This window comes from Chiloscyllium plagiosum, chromosome 4 (assembly GCF_004010195.1).
Source record: "Chiloscyllium plagiosum isolate BGI_BamShark_2017 chromosome 4, ASM401019v2, whole genome shotgun sequence".
Lineage (NCBI taxonomy): Eukaryota > Metazoa > Chordata > Chondrichthyes > Orectolobiformes > Hemiscylliidae > Chiloscyllium > Chiloscyllium plagiosum.
This window is the reverse complement of record NC_057713.1, coordinates 22043706-22065635: the sequence shown is the minus strand read 5'-3', so window position 1 is coordinate 22065635 and position 21930 is coordinate 22043706. Positions and strand designations below refer to the sequence as shown.

Here is a 21930-nt window from a genome sequence, read left to right as displayed (position 1 = left end):
AAAACGAAACAGGCAGGTGCAGCAAATAAGTTTAAAAAAATCTTTTGTGTTGGCCTTCAAAACGGGAGGATTTGAATATAGGAACAAGTATGTCTTGTAATTATCCAGGGCATTGAAGCCTTCAGAAATGATCTGTACATTCTTATTGAGATGGATTTTGGTTGTACGGAAAAAAGGGGCAAAACAATTGATGGCCAAGCACCAATGAATACAATGCCTCGGAAAAGGAAATATTTGGAGATATGTCACACCTCTGCTTTTTTGGAATGAAAAGAATGTTTGACACCTGCAGTTAGGGATATTTTAATCAACCGGTTCAGACGTGCTACGATACACCTTTGGTGTTGTATTCTTCAGCTATAAATCATATGATGGATGCAATTATGAGCGCATCGAGTAATTAGCTTGTGATTGTATTTTTGCTGTAAACAGAATCACCAGAAGTCTGCCAATAGAACTCGCCATAAACAGAAAGTGAAAGCTCCACACTAGTTGTACTCGAATACACAGGAGTTATACAATATCACAATATTCGTATTAAATAATCATGTCATTTATCGTTTGTGACCAACATATCAATTGGTTTTTTGTTCCCCCACAAATGACTTTTCAGCGTTCGTACAACAAATCACATGCAGGACAAGAAACAAAAATATGATTCATTTCCCAGTCTGGCACCCACCCACGGTATCGCCGGCTTCCGCTCTGCATTCTGGACATTGTAGTTCCTTAGCTGAGCAACCTCTCTCAAGCGCCCAGGTGATTGATCACGGCCTGGACTACAATTCCCGACAGCTGCTGCGCCGCCTCTTGTGGCCCTTTGAAATATATGACGCCTGGCGATCGCTGCTGGTTGTCTCTGCGTTTTGACAGCTGTGAGTTGCTGCAGGGGTAGGTGGTTATCTTGTAATACAGGTTTAGTGTAGTTAAAGCAAACTTGGATGTGCAAATGTATCTGTATCAAATGCATTTGTGGATTGACATTTATTATATATTTGATATTGCATGGGTTTTTCGGAGAGGGTTATTCGGGTTGTCTTTCAATTCTCTGAGTGTCATTTCGGCTCAATCATTGTTCTTACGTATTTACAAAAAAATAAAGCAAAGGGTGTAACTTGATCCTTTTTATAAATTACCCATGTTCATTGCTGTTTGGATCATATCAAGGCCTGTGGAAATGGATGGGAAATAGATACTGAAACTGGTAGCGCACTGTATGTAATGGTACTTTTGGACACACCTTGCGTTTAAAAAGAAATGATTTACATCAGGCCGAAGTTGTTATTGATTAACCTATCACTCGAAACGTTGTTGAGTGCAGCTATTCTGGTCACATATACGTGAAGTGATTGATGTGGATGGAGTTATTGCTCGTCATTAAACTGGCATCTATGAGAGGTTTATTAACGGAAAGTAAAGTGGGGTTGCTATTTGCCCTGCAGTCAGTAAAAGAAAAAAATGTTGAATGTGTTTTGTACCTGTTGAGTGTTGTTTTAAAGTAGGTTGTGTACACTTAATTTATAATTTGAACTGGGGTGTACAATATTAAAAATCACAACACCAGGTTATGGTCCAACAGGTTTATTTGGAAACACTAGCTTTTGAAGTGCTGCTCCTTCACCAGGTGGTGGAAGGACCTGGTGGTGCTCTGAAACCTAAATCTGTTGGACTATAACATGGTGTTGTGATTTTTTTTTAAAATCTTAATTTATATTTATGGATTTTCCCTCAACTATCTCATATAAAATAATTCAGCTATTGCTGAAACTTTCAATTCTAGATACATTCTAATCAGCTGTTCGGAGCTGTTACTACACATGTTGAGGTTGTACAGAACATTGGTGAGGCCTCTTCTGGAATATTGTGTCCAGTTTTGGTTGCCCAGTTATAGAAAGGATATTATTAAGCAAAAGATAGTTCAGAATAGATTGACTAAGATTTTGCTGGATATGAAAGGTTTGAGTTATAAAGAAAGGCTGGGACTTTTTTCACTGGAGTGTGGGAGGTTCAGAGGTGACCTGATAGAAGTTTATAAAATAATGAGGGGTGTGAGTTGGGTTAATTAGTCGTCTTTTTCCCAGGAGGGGGGATTTCAAGGCCAGGGGGAGCATTTGTTAAGGTGAAAGGAGAAATATTTTTTAAAAAGACGGACATGGGGTAAAGTTTAACGGAGGGTGGTTCATGTGTGGTATGAACTTCCTGAGGAAATGGTGGACGTGGGTGCGTTTCCAATACTTAAAAGGCACTTGGCAAAGTACATGAATAGGAAAGGTTAGGAGGGATGTGGGCCAGGAGCAGGCATATGGGACTGGTTTAGATTGGGATTATACTCGGCATGGACTACTTGGTCTGAAGTGTCTGTTTCTGTGCTGTATAACTCTGTGACCTCTAGAACAGGCAGAACTTAAATCTGAATCACCTGGTTCAGAGGTAAGGATGCTACCACTGCACTACAAGGGCTCTACTGATGGTCTACTCCAAATGTGGAATGCATAGTATTCCTGTGGTCTCAGCAGGACTGAATTATTGTTCTTCTAGCTTACTGAGCCTTAAAGCAGTGTTCTTAATCAATTGCTTTCCTTGTAACAAAATACTTGTTATGTTTGTCTTTAAGATACTTATAAGATTTGATTACTTTTTGTTGTGTTTGTATTTATATAAAATTCCATATGTACTAAAGATGCGTCAAAATCCAGGCACACCGTTCTGTTTCACATGCACACTCAGCTTTTTTAAGAAAAACAAAACAGCTTTAAAATGGGAGCTAAAACTGAGGAGTTCGTCTCAATCTCTGCTATTCAGTTTCTCTTTGAACTAAGTGTGTTTGCACAGATGCCACATTATAGTACTCAGGATAATATAGCCATCTGGAATAAAACAATGCAGAAAATGGGGCCGAGTTTTCAGTATGGTTAAGTGTGTGGAAGGTGTGTAATAGTGGCATTCTCACCATTGACCATCCCACCCCACCTATCTATTGCTCTCAAAGAACCTTGATGGCTTTTGCTGTGTTTACAGAGGGATGTGTGGCTTTAAGGGTCTGTAGACCATAGGATGTACCCACCAACCTCTCCACCTTTGTCCTCTTGAATCTGCCTCCATCTTCATCCCTTTTCTGGAGTCCCCTCTCAGCTCCCACCTACCAAAGACCTACAATCTATCTTGCTAATTGTCAGTGATCGCTTTTCGTCCTAGCAGTGGCCCTGATGACACTGTTGGGACAACATAGCCCTTGTTCACTCAGACAAACAAACAACACACATTGCTGGAAAAACTCAGCAGGTCTGGCAGCATCCATAGAGAGAAATCAGTGTTAATGTTTCGGGTCCAGTGACCCTTCTTCAGAGCAAAAAAATGCCATCGTCCTGTCTGCTTAGTTGTTGTAAGTCTCTCAATGAAGCAATTGTGCTGAATTGCTGTGGAGCAGTCATTAGGAAAGTGAGGGTGTTCTCTCTTCCCTTTTATTTGTTGGGAGATTGTGTGGCAATACGGTGCTCTGTAAAATTTTGGGAATGAAGGTTTGCTAGCAATATCATAAAGTGAGCATAAATGTGCACTCTGCAGACACGTCAAGATTTTAAGTGTCTCATTATCCTCCATTTAAAATTTCTGCATTGCACTTAGAGAATCATTTAGGCATCTAATTGATCTTAAAGTAAAGGAAAGCATAACCTCAAAAGTAATAAATCTGGATTATGACCTGAGCAATGTCCAAGTTAGCACAAGGCAAATAAAAATTAGGGGAATGACTAAAAGGTTCAAAGGTTGGCATAAGGGAAATGGGGTTTCAGTTTGTGGGGCACTGGTTGCAATTCTGGGGCAAGTGGGATCATTTACACTGGAACCACACTGGGAATAGTGTGCGAGGGAGTGACATAATTCAGGAAGTGGAGAGGGCTTTAGCTGAAACAAAGGTATGTGGGTGAGGAAAGAAATCAAGTGTGGGTGGATGTAATAGATCAAGTGATAGAGCTGAGGTAGGAGAATAAAATAATAATGAGAAATGAAGGTCAAACAATGGCAAGTGATTGAGGGAGCAAAAAACCTTTTAAGAATACACCAGCAGTCAAGACGATGTATTACAAAGAAAGAAAACCTCTCAAAGCTCTGTATCTGAATGTATGTACCAGTCAAAACAAAGTAAATAAGTTAGTGCACACTGAGGAAATTAATCTGGTCTGATAGCCATTACAGAGATGTGGTGCTAGATGACAATAAGAACTAGGAACAAGAATAGGGAATTCAGCCCCTCTTAGCTGCTTTGCCTTTCAATATAATCATGGTCGATCTCATCTTGGCCTCAACTCCATTATTCAATTTGTTTCTTATACCCTTTAGATTAGATTAGATTACTTACAGTGTGGAAACAGGCCCTTCAGCCCAACAGATCCACACCGACCCTCGGAAGAGCAACCCACCCAAACCCATTTCCCTACATTTACCCCTTCACCTAATACTACGGGCAATTTAGCATGGCCAATTCACTGAACCTGCACATTTTTGGACAATGGGAGGAAACCGGAGCACCCGGAGGAAACCCACGCAGACACTGGGAGAATGTGCAAACTCCACACAGATAGTTGTCTGACGCAGGAATTGAACCCGCGCTGTGAGGCAGCAGTACTAACCGCTGTGCCACCGTGCCGCTCACTGAACCTTTAACCCATTACTAATTCAAAATTGTCAGTGCTCCAGCATCCACTATACTCCAGGATAGTGAATTATACTAATTTGTGATTGTCTGAGTAAAAAGTCCTCCTCAACTCTATTGTAAATCTGCCACCTTTTAGCCTCAAACTATGGCCTCTCATCCTAGATTGACCTACAATGGGAAGCATGTTCCGTCACTCACTGGGTCAAGATCCTGTAATTCCCTCCCTAATGACATTATAGGTTTACCTACACGATCAAGGGCAAAACAGTCCACTCAATTGGCACCACATCCATAAACATCCACTCCCTCCACCACCAACGCTCAGCTGTAGTGTGTGCTATCTACAAGGTGCACTGCAGAAATTCACCAAGGCTCCTGAGACTGCACCTTCAAAACCCACAACCACTCTATCTAGAAGGACAGAGAGCAGATGCTTGGGAACATCATTACCTGCAAGCTCCCCTCTAAGCTTCACATCATCCTGACTTGGAAAATGCCTTCACTGCCACTAGGTCAAAATTCTGGAATCCCCTCTCAAAGGGCACTCTGGGTCTACCTATATCATAGGGACTGCAGCGGTTCAAGAAGGCAGCTCATCATCACCTTCTCAAGTGCAACCAGGGGCAGGTAATAAATTCTAGTCCAGCCAATGTTACCTACGTCCTATGAATGAATTTAAGAACGAACTGGCGATGACTGTGGGCTGACAGGTACCCTAGTCTGGATGGACTGCACCCTAGGATCTTAAATGAGATGACCAATGAGACAGTGGATGCATTGATAGTTTTCTAAAATACCTTCAATCCAGGGAAGGTTGGGAAGTACCAAATATAGCCCCTGCCTTTTAGAAATGACAGAGGCAGAAGACTGGCAACTATAGGCCTGTTAGCTGAACGTCTGTTGCTGAAGATGTTAGAATTCACCATTAAAGAGCGTACAACTGAGTCAAAGTAATTAGGAAGATACTTTTGTGAAAAGCAAATCATATTTAATTAATTTATTCACAAAAGCAGGAACAGGTTATTGAGTTGGATGATCAGCTCTGATCTTGAATGTCTGGGCTGACTGGAAGGGTCAAATGCCTTACTTCTCCTTTGTTCAATGTTTCTCTGAATCACTGCATTATTGTGATACAGAAGGAGGTCATTCAGCCCATGGGCACTAGAATACAAAGTGAGTGCAAGCACAGTTTGGTCCTTTTCCCCATATCTTTGCATTTCATTACAATTCAAAAAACATCTTCAAGCCATCTTGAATGTTTCAATTAAACCTGCCTCCACCACATTTCCAGAAAGTACATCCCATATCTTAACAACGTACTGTATCATTTTTTTTCTCATTAACTTCTGCTTCTTTTGCACAAAACTTTAAATCAAAGACCCACCTCCCCCCACCCTCACCCCAACCTTTTGTTTACCAGCAGGAACAGTTTCTCCCAATCCAATCATTCACCCCACCCATGATTTTGAAAGCTTCAATCAAATCTCCTCTCGGCCGCCTTCTCTCCAGAGAAAATAATCTTAACTTCAATTTCTTCTCAGAGATGAAGTTTCTCATTCCTTGGACCATTGTGATAAATGTCTTCTGCACTCTCTCCAAAGCAGTTACAACTTTCTAATAATGTGGTGCCCACAACTGTACAGAATACTTCAGCAGAGGCCTAACAAATGTTTTGTATGAGCTCAACATTACCTTCCTGCACTCTACTCCCCTGTTAATAAAGCTGAACACATTGTATGCTTATTTTTAACTACACTCTTCACCTGTCACACCACCTTCATTGATCTGTGCATCTCTGGTCCGTCTGCTTCTGTACTTCCTTCAGAATTGTAACTCCTAATTTATATTATCTTTTCAGTGTTTTTCCAACCACTGTGTTCACCTCACTTCCTCTGCATTGAATCATATTGCCACCTACTCCTCAAACTTGCTAACACTTGGAAAAATAGGGATCCCCCTTTTTAGGACAGAGTTGAGGAGAAAGGTTCTTCTCTCAGCTGTTTGTGCAACTTTTGGAATACTTTTGGAAGGCAGTGGAGGTGGGGCCATTGAATGTTGTTAAGATAGAAGAGGATTGATTCCATTGCCTGCTGTGATGATGCAACTCCTTTAACAAGGTTATATTGTCCTTGGTTTTTGTTTCAGGAGGTCCGAAAAACACAGGTTCTCAAAAGTCTGGGCTTGAACAGGTTTTAGGGCCAATTTGATTATAGCTAACAGATACTGCCTCAGGCAAAAGACTTTAAGTTTTTTTTAAAGAACCACATGTATATTGAAAACAGAGTGGCCGGTTCTCCCAGTTCAGATTTTCTCTGGTTTGGTTTGGTTTGGTTTGGTCTGGCTATTTGGTGAAAGCAGCCAAAGAGTTTTGAGGCTGCTGGTCTGAGAAACAGCTACATGGAAGAAGGTGTTCCATACACGCTCTCTCTCTGTCCTCTCTCCTGGACGACCTTATGTTTGATTTTACCTTTTGTGCCAAGGGCTGTTTATGGGAACTGTTGCAACAGCATCTTTAAGTTGGAATGATCTGTTGGGTTTTTGGATCGGTTATGTTATTCGGTATTCTGTTCTCTTAAGAGTTTCATTCTGTAATCTTGTAAGTCACTTAGTTTTAAACAAAACAGAAATTATTCAACCAGCTGCATCACTCCTGAAATATCCACATATACCAGTGTAACGCAACCAGGAAAGTTAGGGTCTGGGCTACCTCCATGAAATATTTGGAGGGGTGTGGTCTGGTCCATAACGCTACTCGGAACTTAAAGTAATTGCAAATAAATGTGGAATTAGGAACACAGACTGGTCAGCCATAATCTTATGAAATGGTGAAACTGGTTTGAGGGACCAAATAGCCTACGTTGCACCTAGTTCATATCTACTTAATTATGCTTTTGAGTATGGTTGTGGTTGTGTGACAACGTCTTTACAAAAAATGTACTGCAGAAGTATGTGTAATTTGACATTGATTGGTAGAGTGAATAGAAACCATTGTTCAAGCAGAGCATGGGACTATTAGTTCTGAAGGCAGTTACTGAAATAAAGACAAATAGAAATTCACCCACTTCAGAAATAGAAATTAGCATTGGATTTATAGTATCTAAATTCAAGTTGACCTCTTCGTTCGCACATGAAGAAAAGAAAGTGAATTGGCCATATTTTACAAACCATTGAGGAGAGTACAAAGCAATACTTATTAAGACTAGAAGTTTGAGGATTTGAAGGAAAATTATTATTGGTTTTGTTTTAGTGTAGGAGGTATAAAATTAGATTATTTATACTGTTATTACTTCAATTTGATTGAGAACTATATGTTCATGTCCATGTACTTGAATATCCATAACGCACGTATTGCTCATCATTGCTGTTCAATATAGTAACTGTAGTGCAATGTATCAGACAATGGTACATAGTTTAATCTGAGAAACATATCTGACGAAGCACCAACATTTACAACCATCTTCAGCCAAAAGTGCCTCCAAGTGGTTGTTCCACCTGGGCCTCCTTCAGAGGTCTGCAGCATTATAAATGCCAGTCTTCAGTGAATTAGATTAACACCAAATGGTTTCAGAAAACTGATAACAGAACTGGAGGCGACAAAGGCTGTCGGGCCTGATAATATCCAGGTGGCCTTAGTCAGGGCTTGTGGTCCACAAGAAGCTGTGTCCATGGTCAGGATGTCCCAGTACAGCTGAAACACTGGCATCTATCTGACAATGTGGAAACTTTTTTTTTAACAAAACCTATTTTTCTAATCAATCTGTTCAGACATGTTATTACATCCTACCCTAATTTTTATTTCTAAAGTGGTTGAATTTCTATTTTTCTTCATTTCAGTAACTGCCTTCAGAACTTACAGTCCCATGCTGTGGTTTCTAATTGCTCTCCCAATCAATGTCAAATTACACATTTCTGGAGCAGGTGCGATTTGAACACAGACCTCCTGGCTCAGAGATAGGGACACTACCATTGTGCCACAAGAGCCTCGAGGTATGTTTTGCTGGTGAGACCACACCTCAAATACTGTGAGCAGTTTTCATCTCCTTATCTAAGAAAATATGTTATTTCATTGGAAGCAGTTCAGATAAAGTTCTTGAGGATGATCACTGGTATGGAGGGAATGTCTTATGGACAAACACTAAACAGGTTTGGATTGGACACCTCGGAGTTCATAAGAGTGAGAAGTGATCTCATTGAAACATATGTTTCTTAAGGGGCTTGACAGGATAAATGCTGAGAGGCTGTGCTTCCTCATGGGATATTCTAAGATTGGAGAGTATTGTCTCCAGAATAAAGGAGTACCAATTGAAGATTGAAATGAGGAGGAATTTCTTCTCTTAAAATATTGCAAGTCTTTGAAACTCCTTGCAACAGAGCGCTGTGGGGTTAGAGTCCTTGGGGTTAGAGTCCTTGTGTATGTTTAAGGTTGAGATAGGTAGCTGCTCTATTGGTACGGGAAATTGAGGATTACAGGGAAAAGGCAGGAAAGCAGACGTGAGCAGTGTTGGACCTAAGTCATGAACCTATTGAATGGCAGAGCAAGTTTGAGGGGCAGAGCAGCCTAGTCCTGTTCCTATTTCTCATGGTCCTGCCCTGTCTATTACTGGATTTGGATATAAAACATGGGCAGATTAAGTTTACATATTAGTAATTAATCTGTTGGGTTTTTTTTGTTTGCCACGTTAGGGGATAAGTCTGTCCAAATAAATGCTTTTATTTTCCTTTTCTTGTTCATTTGAAACCTTTTGAGGAGTTTATTTCGGGTAGTGGTCACAGTCAGGCTTCAACCATCTGAGACATGAAATCGCTCATATTTCACATTTTGTGATGGTTTTCTTGGAACCATGGGACTCGATCTCCTGCGCCCTCCTCCCCCAAGGTTGATGACAATAGAGAACCCCAAATGGTATTGTAAATGATACTGGATTTGGTTAAATGAAACACAGAATTTTGGATGCTGGACACCTAAATACAAACAGAAATTGTTGGTGAAACTCAGCAGGTTTGGCGTGTGCGCGGAGAAAGCACAATTAATGTTTTGAGTCCAGTGACTCTTCTCCAATGCTGATAGTTGGGTATTGCTGCTGGGGAGAAGTGAATGAATAAGTGGAGCACAGAGAGCTATGGTATACTGATTTTTGTGATGGTTAATGAGCAAGAATTATTCAACAATTTGGCATAGGAATATTAAGTACACAGTAGTGTTGACAGTGGAGAAGAGGGTGATGTATGTATGGAATGAGCTGCCAGTGGAATTGGAGGAGGCTGGTACAGTTATAGCATTTAACAGGCATATGGATGGGTATATGAATAGGAAGGGTTTAGAGGGCTATGGGCTAAATGCTGGCAAATAGGATGCAATTAATTTAGGGTATCTGGTCGGCGTGGATGAGTTGGTCTGAAGGGTCTGTTTCCTTGCCATACATCCCAGGTGGCCACCTTCTTCCAAGAGTGCAATTTCCCCTCCCATGTGGTAGACATTGTCCTCCAGAGCATCTCCTTCACTTCCTGCACCACCGCCCTTGAGCCCCACCCCTCCCAACACAACAGAACCCCCCCCCCGATCCTCCTCTTCTACTCCACCCGCCTCCGTATACATCACATCATCCTCCGCCACCTACAAGCGAACCGCACCACCAGAGATATATTTCCCTCCCCACCCCTATCAGCTTTCTGGAGAGACCCACCTGGTGCACTCTTGGCTGAACCACGCATTTAGGAGAAAGTGAGGTCTGCAGATGCTGGAGATCAGAGCTGAAAATGTGTTGCTGGAAAAGCACAGCAGGTCAGGCAGCATCCAAGGAGCAGGAGAATCGACGTTTCGGGCATGAGCCCTTCTTCAGGAACCACGCAAGTGTATATGTAGTGGGTGGCTTTCAGTTGGTTCAGAGTGCGGCATTAAGTTGCCAGCTCTATAAGGCTTCCAGGTGTTGCTTGTGATATTTTGGTCAGCTTGACCCAAATGGATTCTGTCCTTTTGATCTTATTAGGCTATGCTCTCATATCTCTTTCGCACTGAATATTACATGCTCAGAATACTGTTGTTCCCCTTCATTCATTTGCTCATTATTTTATCCTTCGATTCTCACTTATGAACTTGGTGATGACTCCCATTGGAGCAATGCAGGTTGGAGTTGTATGACTGGACCATAGAGAATCAACTAACTCTGTGGATTTTCTAGTGGGCAAAATCCCTGCATCTGGAACAAGTTTAAAAAAAACCCTTATAATGTCAGAATCTGACTGACAGGTTTCTGTCTCAGTTAAAATGAATGGTTACCAAGGAAATGTCAGAAGATTAAAAGTGAGAAAGTCTATAGCCTTAAAACTTGACTTTAAACATTTTAGACTAAAATGTAATGCTGAATTATAGAACACATTTGCTAGAAAATAGACAGGTCAGGCAGGGAGGCTCAGAAAAGGTGGGGAACCCAAGGAATGCAGAAGATAAAAACATCTGTGCTCACCAAGTGATAACAGGATGCTTTAAGGCATTTAAGAACATTTGCCTTAACATCAGTGAATCTGTGTAAACAGGACACCAAGTTATAACGTTCACGGCTGTTCCCTTGTGAAATTAATGAAAGTGTTTGATTCTGACCCCGAAAAGAAACTCTGTACTATCAAAAGCCTGGTATTTGATGGTCAGGTCCTGTCAATTATAATGGATTTTTATTACCCTTGCAAGTGGGGCAGCCACAGAGGGGAAAAACATCTTCGCTCTTACAAGACCCTGACTTGACAGTTCAAAAGGACACTAAAGAGAGAGGTACCATTTTAATGCTGAGGCTGCTGAAGCCAGTAGAAAATTTAACTCTTGGTGCTTACCTGCTATGGATTGAACTTAATTGCATTTTTTTGAGACTTTATGATGACATTGAGTAGTCATTACTGGTTATTAAATACAAACACTGTAAAAGGTAATATTGTTGAAGCTTTAACTTACTTGCTGTTCTTGCAGACCACTCTACAGACCTTACAGACTGCCCCACTATCAATTCTAACTAATCAGATCTTCTGTTTTAATTGAATTTGAATCACAACCCTAAAAAGAAAGCATGTTTAATCCGAAGACTAATAAATCAGTTTGAATGCAACTTTAAAGTAACATTTCAGCCTCAGGTACAGGATGATTCAGTGCTTAAAAAGCAGGAGCCTGCTGTTAGCTTAGAAATTATTCTTGGCATAACATTGAAGAGATTCTGGCACAATGTGTCAGGAAGCCATTTTATGGTCAAAAGTTTGCCCTCCTTGCTAAGAAGCCATTTTGTAAAACAGTTTGTCTGACATGTGAGCTGTGCAAGGTTACCTTATGAAGTCTCCAATTAGCTCGGACTGGTATCTCTTTATGATAGGAGTTTATCTCACTAGCAGGCGCCTAACTCAGCTGGGTATGTTTTTCCCACTTGATGAATGGCTTAGGGCCTATAAGAGTGATTAGTCAAGCGTGCACAGATCTGTCAATTAACTTTTCTTCCTTACAAATTATTGTCTTTCACTGTTATGTCTAGCTAAGAACATGCAATGTTTTTGTAAACTTTTGTGTAAAGGAAACCACTTCAGAGTAGCCTGATGGGGCACTTGAAGAACTGGTACCCTACTCTCCGAGGTTATTAGAATCTAGTTAGTTTAGCTTATAGGTACTAGTGTTATGTTGTAACAGTGATGCTATTGGTAAATAAAGGGGATGACTAAAATTAAACTAATCTGTCTGTAAGAGGTTTTTTATTCCAGACTTCCAAAGAGTACGATCTCTGGGACGAACCAAGAGAGAGAAGCTTACAGGTCTCAGTCCACAAGACTTATTCCCTGGGCCATCTCAAATCTATACTTTAACAAAAGCATTCTCTAACACTTGGGGGCACCTATTAAACTGAATCCTCAGTTACACCATTGACCTCCCCTCCATCTGCCTGACAATCTGCTGGAGCTGAAACCATCCCACCCAACCTCCAGTCCAACCTGATCTTGGTGGAGAGGATGGTCCAACCAGACCTTAAGTAAGCACTCCTCTTCTTAAACAAAAATACCATCTGTCAAATATCTGTTCCGATAGGAATCAGCATATTTGGAATTGGAAATATTTAAAATTCGATCCTATCTTTTATTTTGAATTGGGTCTCCATTATTGTCTCAACACTCTGCTCTTCTATGGCTTCCTGTGTCTGCAGATCACCAACCCTCTTCACAATATGACATACATCCTCTTCTTCACCCCCCACCCCTCTTCTTCCCCCCCCCCACTTCTTTCCCCCCCCAAACATTGGATGAACTCAGTGGTTCGATGTTGCCAACACAATAAATTGAAACTCGATTGGGTTTTAGTATCCTGGAACATAATTTAAACTGGTTCAATTTGAATTGTTGTCAAAACAGCAACAGCTCTGGTATCTATTTCACAGCCAAATGTTATAAATTTTCAATTTTCCAATACACTCTGATCTGCTATGTATTTATATGATAGGTGCTTGTCAGTTCTGTGGAGAACCGTATTCACTCTCTTAAAGATATAATACATACCTTCAACTTCATAACAAGTTCAAACTTTGCAACAACATAAAGGATATTGGTTGCAGATGATAAACTTGAAGCATTAACTTCTTGGAGTCAAAGAACAAAGGGATCTGGGTGCAATTACATTGATTTTAGTAAGGTTCGAGTGTAGGTAGAAAAGCCTGTAAGAAGGAAAATGGAATTCAGTAGTTCATAATGTTAAATATTGAAGGATATTGAATATAAAAACAAAGAACTTTTATAGTTTTGTGTGTGATTGCATGTGTTGCACACCTCACGATAGGACAAGTAATAAAGCTATAAAAGGGCACACTGAAAATTTCTTGGAAGGACGAAGTGAAAATACTAAGTTAATATTTTAAAGAAAATAAAAATCACAACGTTTTCATGAAGGTTAAGGGTGAGAAATTGCATGGAAGTGTTAAATACCTTAAGAGGATAAATACACAACGAGAGAGTTGTGAACACAGCCCAATCCATCACACAAGTCAACCTTCCATTCATTGCTGCCATCATTATTTCTCGTTGCCTTGGGAAGGCAGCCAATATAATCAAAAACCCCTCCCACCCCTTTATAATCTCCTCCAACCTCTTTCATTGGGCAGAAGATACCAAAGCTTAAACCCATGGGCTAACAGATTCAAGAACAGCTTCTTCGTCATTATTGGACTTCTGGATGGACCTCTTGTTGCCCCCACCCCATGCCAGCAACTCCTCTTTCTTCCCCTCCACCCCCCCCACCCACTACTACACCACATCTTTACTTCCCTCATAATTTCTGGATTTTTAAATGCAATAAGTTAAATTTTAAGAGTTCACCTTTTTTACCATTTGACTCACCACTTGATAGCATTTTGAAAAGTGTTTTAAGCTTTGGGTGCTGTGACTTTAAAGAACAGGCATAAAATGTTTGTTTGTAAGTAACATCTGAAACGTAAACTCTTCTGTGCAATCTCTAAACATTGTGCCTGTGTGCACAACATTTCTAGAAATGTAACATGCACTTCCATTATGAACAGAGTAACATGAAACAGGTTAATTGTTGTTATGGTTGAAAACATTGCAGGCTGGAAGATGCCTTCTTGGTTCTGTGGAGACAAATGGAGGTTCAAAATGTTTGCTTGTTTCAAATAAAACTGTCATTGAAGTCTTGTAGTGAAGAAATATAACTTTTAAGGTTTAACAAGTTAGCTCTTTTTCACTGCATGAGATGACCAACTTTTCGGAGTAGAGTTCCTTATTTTTTCAGTGATCTGTCCCTCTGAAGCACTCGCTCCAGACTGAGCTGCTGGGAGTTGCTTATCAATTATTATGGCATCAACTCTCTTTTTCAGCCAGTTTCAGTCATGGGATGTTAGCATTAATATATTGCATTGAAGCTAATTAATTGCAATCCAATCAATATTGATCAACCAGCTATGATCATCTTAACTCTTCATGGGGCCGAGCGCTCAAGCAACTACTATCATTTTTAAGGCATTCTATTCAAGTGGTGAGGGGTAGTCAATTAGCATCTGGCAAAATAGTTTGATTTAAGTAACTTGCCGGAGCTTTGTTATCAGGTCTCTGCTGAAATCACAAAAGGAGTCACTTGACATTCTTGAGTCTGTCTGGGCAAAGTATGGGATCTTGTCAAAATTCTATGTTGCTTTTTTTAAAATAAAAATTGTTTCCTAATTGTCTTTTCTTATTGTGCAAGACATGGCCATCACACCCTTTCAAATCGTGCTGAAGTATTTTGTCTCAATAGCTATATATGTAAAGCATTCAATATTTATAAGTGACTGAGGATAGCAACATCTTTTGTCTGAGTTGCTGCATTATATACTTAGGTAACCATAAGAAGAAACCTTGCAGCATTCATCCTCTGAAATCTTTCTATAATTTGTGAAAATGTCCACATAATTTCCCCTTTACAAATGAACACTCTCATCCTGATGAGATATCCTTGTTCATGAACCCCAATCCCTATCGTGCATTTTGAAAAATTGCCCAACCTGCACTGAGAAATTGTTTGTGAAGTCAACCTTATTAAAATGCTCTGAGATGGCAAGTGAGTGGATGAGAAGAGCAGTCTTCACCTGTTGACTGTAATAATGTAAACACCCCAGAACATCTGCTTGGTTTTTCAATCTCATTATTTATTAGGACTATGTTTGTTTCACAGCTATCAATGTATTTCACAAAAGAGCTCGTCTTTGTTAAGGCCATGAAAGAGAGAGATCAAGCTGTATCTAAAGTGAGCCCAGAAGCCAGCAATGAGTTCGACATTATTCAATCTGACCCTCCTGCATGTTACTGCAAACAATGCCCAATTAGGCTTTGCATAGTTGGGATTCATGGGGGAAAAATGCCTGAAAGTTATTGATGGTGTCATCGATGATTCATTAATTACATGTTTGAGTTTGACATGTTTGCAGCCCAAGGGAGCAAGAAGGCAAAACATCCAAGTTCAGAACCAAATTCTCCCCAGTAAGCAACATCAAAGCAGTGGAAGGAAGTCAGCTTTAGTTATCTGAATGTCATGTTCAAGGCCTCCAGTTCTCTGTGGAAGAAAAAATAAGTAACTATGTAACATTCAAAAGTATTGTTGACTCCATTTAAAATTGGTGCTGCACTCAAGAATGCTGAACAACTGGCTGTCACTTGCAATTTTTGCATTAGTATAGCATGCTTTCTGTGGCATATCGATGGAAAACTGTACCGTAAATGGAGATACATATTTTCAATCTGTGACGACATCAAAAATCAGTTGATAGCTAGAAAATCATAACAGCTTCCTTTGTCTAAACATCAGACTGCTCATTACACTTATAAAAAAATTCTGTCAAGATTAGTGCAAGAGAAATTTGAACACCCAATTATTAACTAAAAGGAATTATGCTCAAATATTTCATGTTTTTAAACAGACATAACCCATTGTTTGTAGTGCCTGCATGTTAACTTTGACTTGCATGTTAAAAAAAACCTCTCAAATTATTCTTGTTATCCCTTGAAATCTCTTAGCTTATGTTTTTTAACGAACTATTTGTTTCCATTTTTCTGACCAAAGTGCGTATTTTCCCTTTTCACACTATTCTCTATTTCTTGATAAATTAGTCAATTCGTCTGTGTCCCATTGCAATCTCACAGCTGACTTGACGATCTCACTTGTGTTGTGAGCAAAATGGTGTTGGAGCAGATGCTTTTTTTCATCTATGCCACTGCACTTGAGACTCCAAGTCACCACGTGGTGATGTATGGAGAAAGACTAAATCAGATAGGACTAAATTCAGTGGAGTTTAGAAGATTGAGAGGGTATCTCACAGACACCTCTTAAATCCTAATAGGATTAGATAGGGTAAATGCAGCAAGGACTTTCGGAATGACGAGGGAGACCAGGACAAGGAATCACAGTTTAAAGATATGGGGTAGACCATTTATGATTGAGATGTGGAGAAATGTCTTCACCCTGGGAATTGTAAGCCTGAAAGATTCTTTCTTTGAGAAAACAGTTGAAGCCAGAACTTTGCAAATTTCATGAAGGAGTTAGGTCCAGTTCTTGGGGCTAAAGAAGTCGAAGGATGTGGTGGAAAAAGTGAGAATGGTGTACTGTGTAGAAAGATCAGTCATGATCAAACCCTTGACTAAACTATTAACTTAAAATGATTTATCTAACATTAATCTAATCTAATCTAATCTAATCTGATAGTTCTTTTTCCAAAGGAAAACCATTATATTATGGCTAAAATGGCCAGACGTTTCTACGTGCTTGAAGAGCAAGTATAATTTTACTTGTATATTCATTTTGTTGCCTTCATAAAACTCATAGGTCAAAAGCTTTAGTTCAGTTTGTGATGTAAAACAAACAGCTTTCACGCCAGGCATGGTTAAGCATAAATAGTAGCAGATGAAGATAAATGAGTACTGATCTTCATATATAATTTAGTCAGGTGCAAGCAGGGAAATGCAAGTGTATGCTAACTTATTTCACAGTACAGGTGCATTTCACTTGTTCCTTTTGTGCTGTGTGACAGTAGGGTACAGAACATGTTTTTAATCTCTGCCAGCAAACAGTCAATTATTTGCAATGTGTTATGTTTGCTTCAGTTGAGATCACACACTTTGTGTTCACGACACAATTTATTGTGAATAGTATTACAAAAGCAATTTGCATTTGGAAACTTCCTTTGACATAGAAGAATGTTCAAAGTACTAGAAAGGGTAACACCCAAAGGAGACGCTAACCAAGAGGGGGCTCGTGATCCAGTTCTTGGGAGGTAGATTTTTAAGAAGGGAAGTAGAATATTATAGTTGTGAATTCTAAAGTACAAAGTTAATGTGAGCAACCACTGGTCAAAATAGTCTGAGTGATGTACAGCTGATGAAGCTAAACAGCTTTCCTTGGAGCGTTGGAGGCTGAGGGGTGACCTTATAGAGGTTTACAAAATTATGAGGGGCATGGATAGGGTAAATAGGCAAAGACATTTCCCTGGGGTCAGAGAGTCCAGAACTAGAGGGCATAGGTTTAGGGTGAGATGGGAAAGATATAAAAGAGACCTACAGGGCAACATTTTCACGCAGAGGGTGTACGGGTATGGGATGAGCTGCCGGAGGATGTGGTGGAGGCTGGTACAATTGCAACATTTAAGAGGCATTTGGATGGGTATATGAATAGGAAGGGTTTGGAGGGATATGGGCCGGGTGCTGGCAGGTGGGACTATGTTGGGTTGGGATATCTGGTTGGCATGGACGGGTTGGACTGAAGGATCTGTTTCCATGCTGTACATCTCAATGACTCTCAGTTTGAGTTATAAGAAGAGGCTGAATAGGCTGGAACTTTTTTCACTGGAGCATAGGAGACTGAGGTCTTAGAGGTCTATAAAATCATGAGGGGCATAGATAAGGTAGATAGTCAACAGCTTTTCTGCAAAAACTAGAGGGCATAGGTTGAAGGTAAGAAGGGAGAGATACAAGAGTCCAGAGGGACAATTTTGTTTTTGCACAGAGGGTGGTGAGTGTCTGGAATGGTCTGAAGTAGTGCTTAAATTTCATCATTTAAGAAACATTTAGCCAGGTACATAGATAGGATAGGTATGGAGGAATGTGGACCAAACACAGGAAAATGGGACTTGTTTAATTGTGAAAACTGGATTGGTATGGATAGGTTGGACCAAAGGTCCAGTTTGCATGCTGTAGACTTCTGAAACTCTGTGAGAAAAGGAGAAGAAATAAAGGGATTTAAACATGATGTTCTGATCTGAAATTATTAGTTCACTATAAGGAAATGATTGGGACTGTGAATGACTGGAACCTAGTGTGAGAAGGATCCAGATAATAGAATTTGGATGCATTGATATTTACTGAGGGTGGAGGCTGGGACTCTAGCCATGAGAACATTGATAGCGTCAGTTTTTTGTTAACCAGTGTAAAGGCATTGCTGTCAGCTGCCACCAGTGAGCAGGTGGATGAATTTACTGCAATAAAATTGTGGCCTTTCTGATGGCAAAGACACCAAGCTCAAAATTGAGTTTCAGGTGAAAGATGTGGAATTTGTCAATAGTCTGAATTAATTCCTGCTGGTGATTGTAGAGGAGTATAGAATCATTGCTGGTGAATAAAGTTTGCAAATTTCTGATGTCTCAACTCATCCAAGACCAGATGGCTGATAATGTTGTGAATATTTACTTGGTAATACAACTGTTTTTAGATGAAATTACTTAGTGTGGAAACAGGCCCTTTGGCCCAACAAGTCCATACCGACCCTCCGAAGAGCAACCCACCCAGATCTATTCCCCTACACCTAACACTACAGGCAATTTAGCATGGCCAATTCACCTGCACATTTTTGGACTGTGGGAGGAAACCAGAGCACCCAGAGGAAACCCACACAGACACTGGGATAATGTGCAAACTCCACACAGACGGTTGCCTGAGGCAGGAATTGAACCCCGGGTCTCTGACGCTGTGAGGCAGCAGTGCTAACCACTGTGCCACCGTGCCAACTGTAACCTTTCTTTAAAGGTGTTAGAAATGGAAGTTTTATCTGTGGAAATGGAGGCCTCTGGCCATGCAACCTCTTAAAAACGACTCTATCAATATTATTCAAATGAACTGAACTTTATTTGATTTAAAATCTTTAAATGCTTGTGTCAGAGTTGGCGGTGCAAAAGGTTTGAACAATGATCCATTTTTCAGCTTGTAATTCAGCTGGAAAAGTGGAGAAAACAGCATCAAACTCAATTAAGAATAATGATTATGGACTTGGGTCTCAGAGTTGTGTTGAAGAGAAAATGATGTGTTTGTATTTCTGTTTGTGCCCTTCCAAAGCATGCCATGTTGGCTGTAATCATGGAAGATCTGAGTTAAGCTACTGTGATTTCAAGGTGGAGCTTTGTTTGGAAGGTTTTTTTAAAGTTTGTGTTCATCAAATGTAGTCAGTCCAGTTCTGTTTAGATTTAGTCAGAGAAAATCAGCTGGAAGATTTTCTTTGGCTTACGGTAGAGGAAATCCACTGTGGTCCTGAGATAGTCTTGCAGCAGACATCAGTCAGCTTGAATAGCTTGGGAAAATGCTTTGGAGAATCTGTGGTAGCAAACTGGGGCGTCAGGGGGAAATAGTCTGTGTGTGTCAATTGGCAGAACAAAACAAAAAGCTCAATTATTCTGGGTGAAATGTAGACATTTGAGGTTTACATGGGAGTCCTCGAGGAGAAAGTGAGGTCTGCAGATGCTGGAGATCAAAGTTGAAACTTTATTGCTGGAACAGCACAGCAGGTCAGGCAGCATCCAGGGAACAGGAGATTCGACGTTTCGGGCACAGGCCTGAGGAGGGGCCTGTGCCCGAAACGTCGAATCTCCTGTTCCCTGGATGCTGCCTGACCTGCTGTGCTGTTCCAGCAATAAAGTTTCAACTTACATGGGAGTCCCTCATTTGAAGTGCATCATTCATTTGTAGGATGTGGTCAGCAGATCTGTGTGTTCTTTTATCCATTCAAAATGTCCCCAGCTGTTCCTGAAACAACAGGGAATTGAAATGAGGCTTGTTCAATTTGATGTAAAGACAGATGTTTGAAGATTAGAGTAAATGCATTTGCTACTTGGTTCTTGAAATGTGTCAGCTTGGTCTTATTCATACCTTCCCAGTATGAAGGCTTTCAATACCTGAAGAGAATGAGATTACACTTTCATACTAGAGGTATCACTTCTGTGATGTGTATCAGGAATAGCTTCCTCTCGAACACTACAAGCACTCTGGTGAGTCAGCTGATGTGTAATTACCATGCATTCCAAAACAAAATAATTAATTGCTTGAAACTTCTTTAAAAATAGTTTCACTGTGGCTGAAAAAAAACTAATATCTCATTTATCTTTAATAAATTGCACAATAAATCATTCAACTGAGATGAGATTGATCAAAGCAAAAGTTGCAGAATTTAATTTCTAATGCATATCAACCTCTATCACAAGACTGTGTTGAATTGGATGACTTTTGCCCTGCTGTAGAATAGCTAACTTTGAAATGAATAGCCACATTGTGGCAGATGAAGAGTGCTGCTCTGAGAGTGCAGCTGAGGCCTATTGAGACAGATGAGAGAGGATCTTTCTGTCCAGACAACTGTTGCACCTTAGCATGCGTGCGGACTGTGAGTGTTTAAAATGTTTAAAAGTTCTCCATTTTATTTACATTGCTAAGCATGAAAGTTGCAAAGGGGTAACAAATGAATGGCATAAGAATGTACCAGTTGATTTTCATTACAATCTAATGAGAAAGTGGGAACTAAACAGTCGGAGCTGTTGTGAAGTCATAGACATGTAGCAGATGCTTTGGTCTAACCAGTCCATGCCAAACATATAAAGCCAAACTAAACTCCTACCTGCCTGCTCCTTGCCCATATCCTTCCAAACCTTTGCTATTCATGTATCTGTCCAAATATCTTTTAAATGTAATTGTACCCACATCCACCACTTTCTCAAAATTTATTCCGCATGTGAACCACCTTCTATGTAAAAAAAAATTGCCCTTCATGTCTTTTTAAAATCTCTCTGTTCTCACCTGATAAAAATGTGCCCTTTCGACTTGAAATCTCCTATCCTAGAGAAAAGACAACTACCATTAACCCTATCTATACCTCTCATTATTTTAGCAACTTCTATCAGATCGCCTCTCAACCTCCTGTGCTCCAGTGAAAAGAGTCCCAGCGTTTCTTTATTACTCAAACCTTCCAAAGCCAGCAACGCCCTGGTAAATCTTTTTTGGAACCATTTCTAGCCTAATAATATCCTTCTTATAACTGGGCGACCAAAACCAGAAACAGTATTCTAGAAGAGGCCTCAGCAATGCCCTTTACAAACTCAACATGACTTTCCAACGCATATACTCAAATGACTGAGCAATGAAGGCAAGCTGACCAATCACTTTTTTATCCTGTCTATGTGTGATGCAAACTTCAAAGAATTATGTACCTGCACCTCTAGGTCCCTCTGTTCTAAACATTACGCAAGGCCCTACCATTAGATTAGATTAGATTTGTGGGCGGCACGGTGGCACAGTGGTTAGCACTGCTGCCTCACAGCGCCAGAGACCCGGGTTCAATTCCCGCCTCAGGCGACTGACTGTGTTGGAGTTTGCACGTTCTCCCCGTGTCGGCGTGGGTTTCCTCCGGGTGCTCCGGTTTCCTCCCACAATCCAAAGATGTGCAGGTCAGGTAAATTGGCCACGCTAAATTGCCCGCAGTGTAAGGGGTAAATGTAGGGGTATGGGTGGGTTGCACTTCGGCGGGTCGG

At 40.4% G+C, this 21930-nt stretch overlaps 1 protein-coding gene across 1 annotated transcript in view; it reads left to right on the top strand.

Annotated features, from left to right (window-relative positions):
* The first annotated feature begins 809 nt into the window (after nt 1–809).
* tsnare1 (T-SNARE Domain Containing 1) overlaps nt 810–21930 on the top strand; it is a 596230-nt gene continuing 575109 nt past the window's right edge. The window contains exon 1 of the mRNA XM_043687537.1: nt 810–891. Coding sequence (XP_043543472.1) covers nt 830–891 — 62 coding nt within the window. The 5' untranslated portion in view covers nt 810–829. The remainder of the gene's footprint in view (nt 892–21930) is intronic.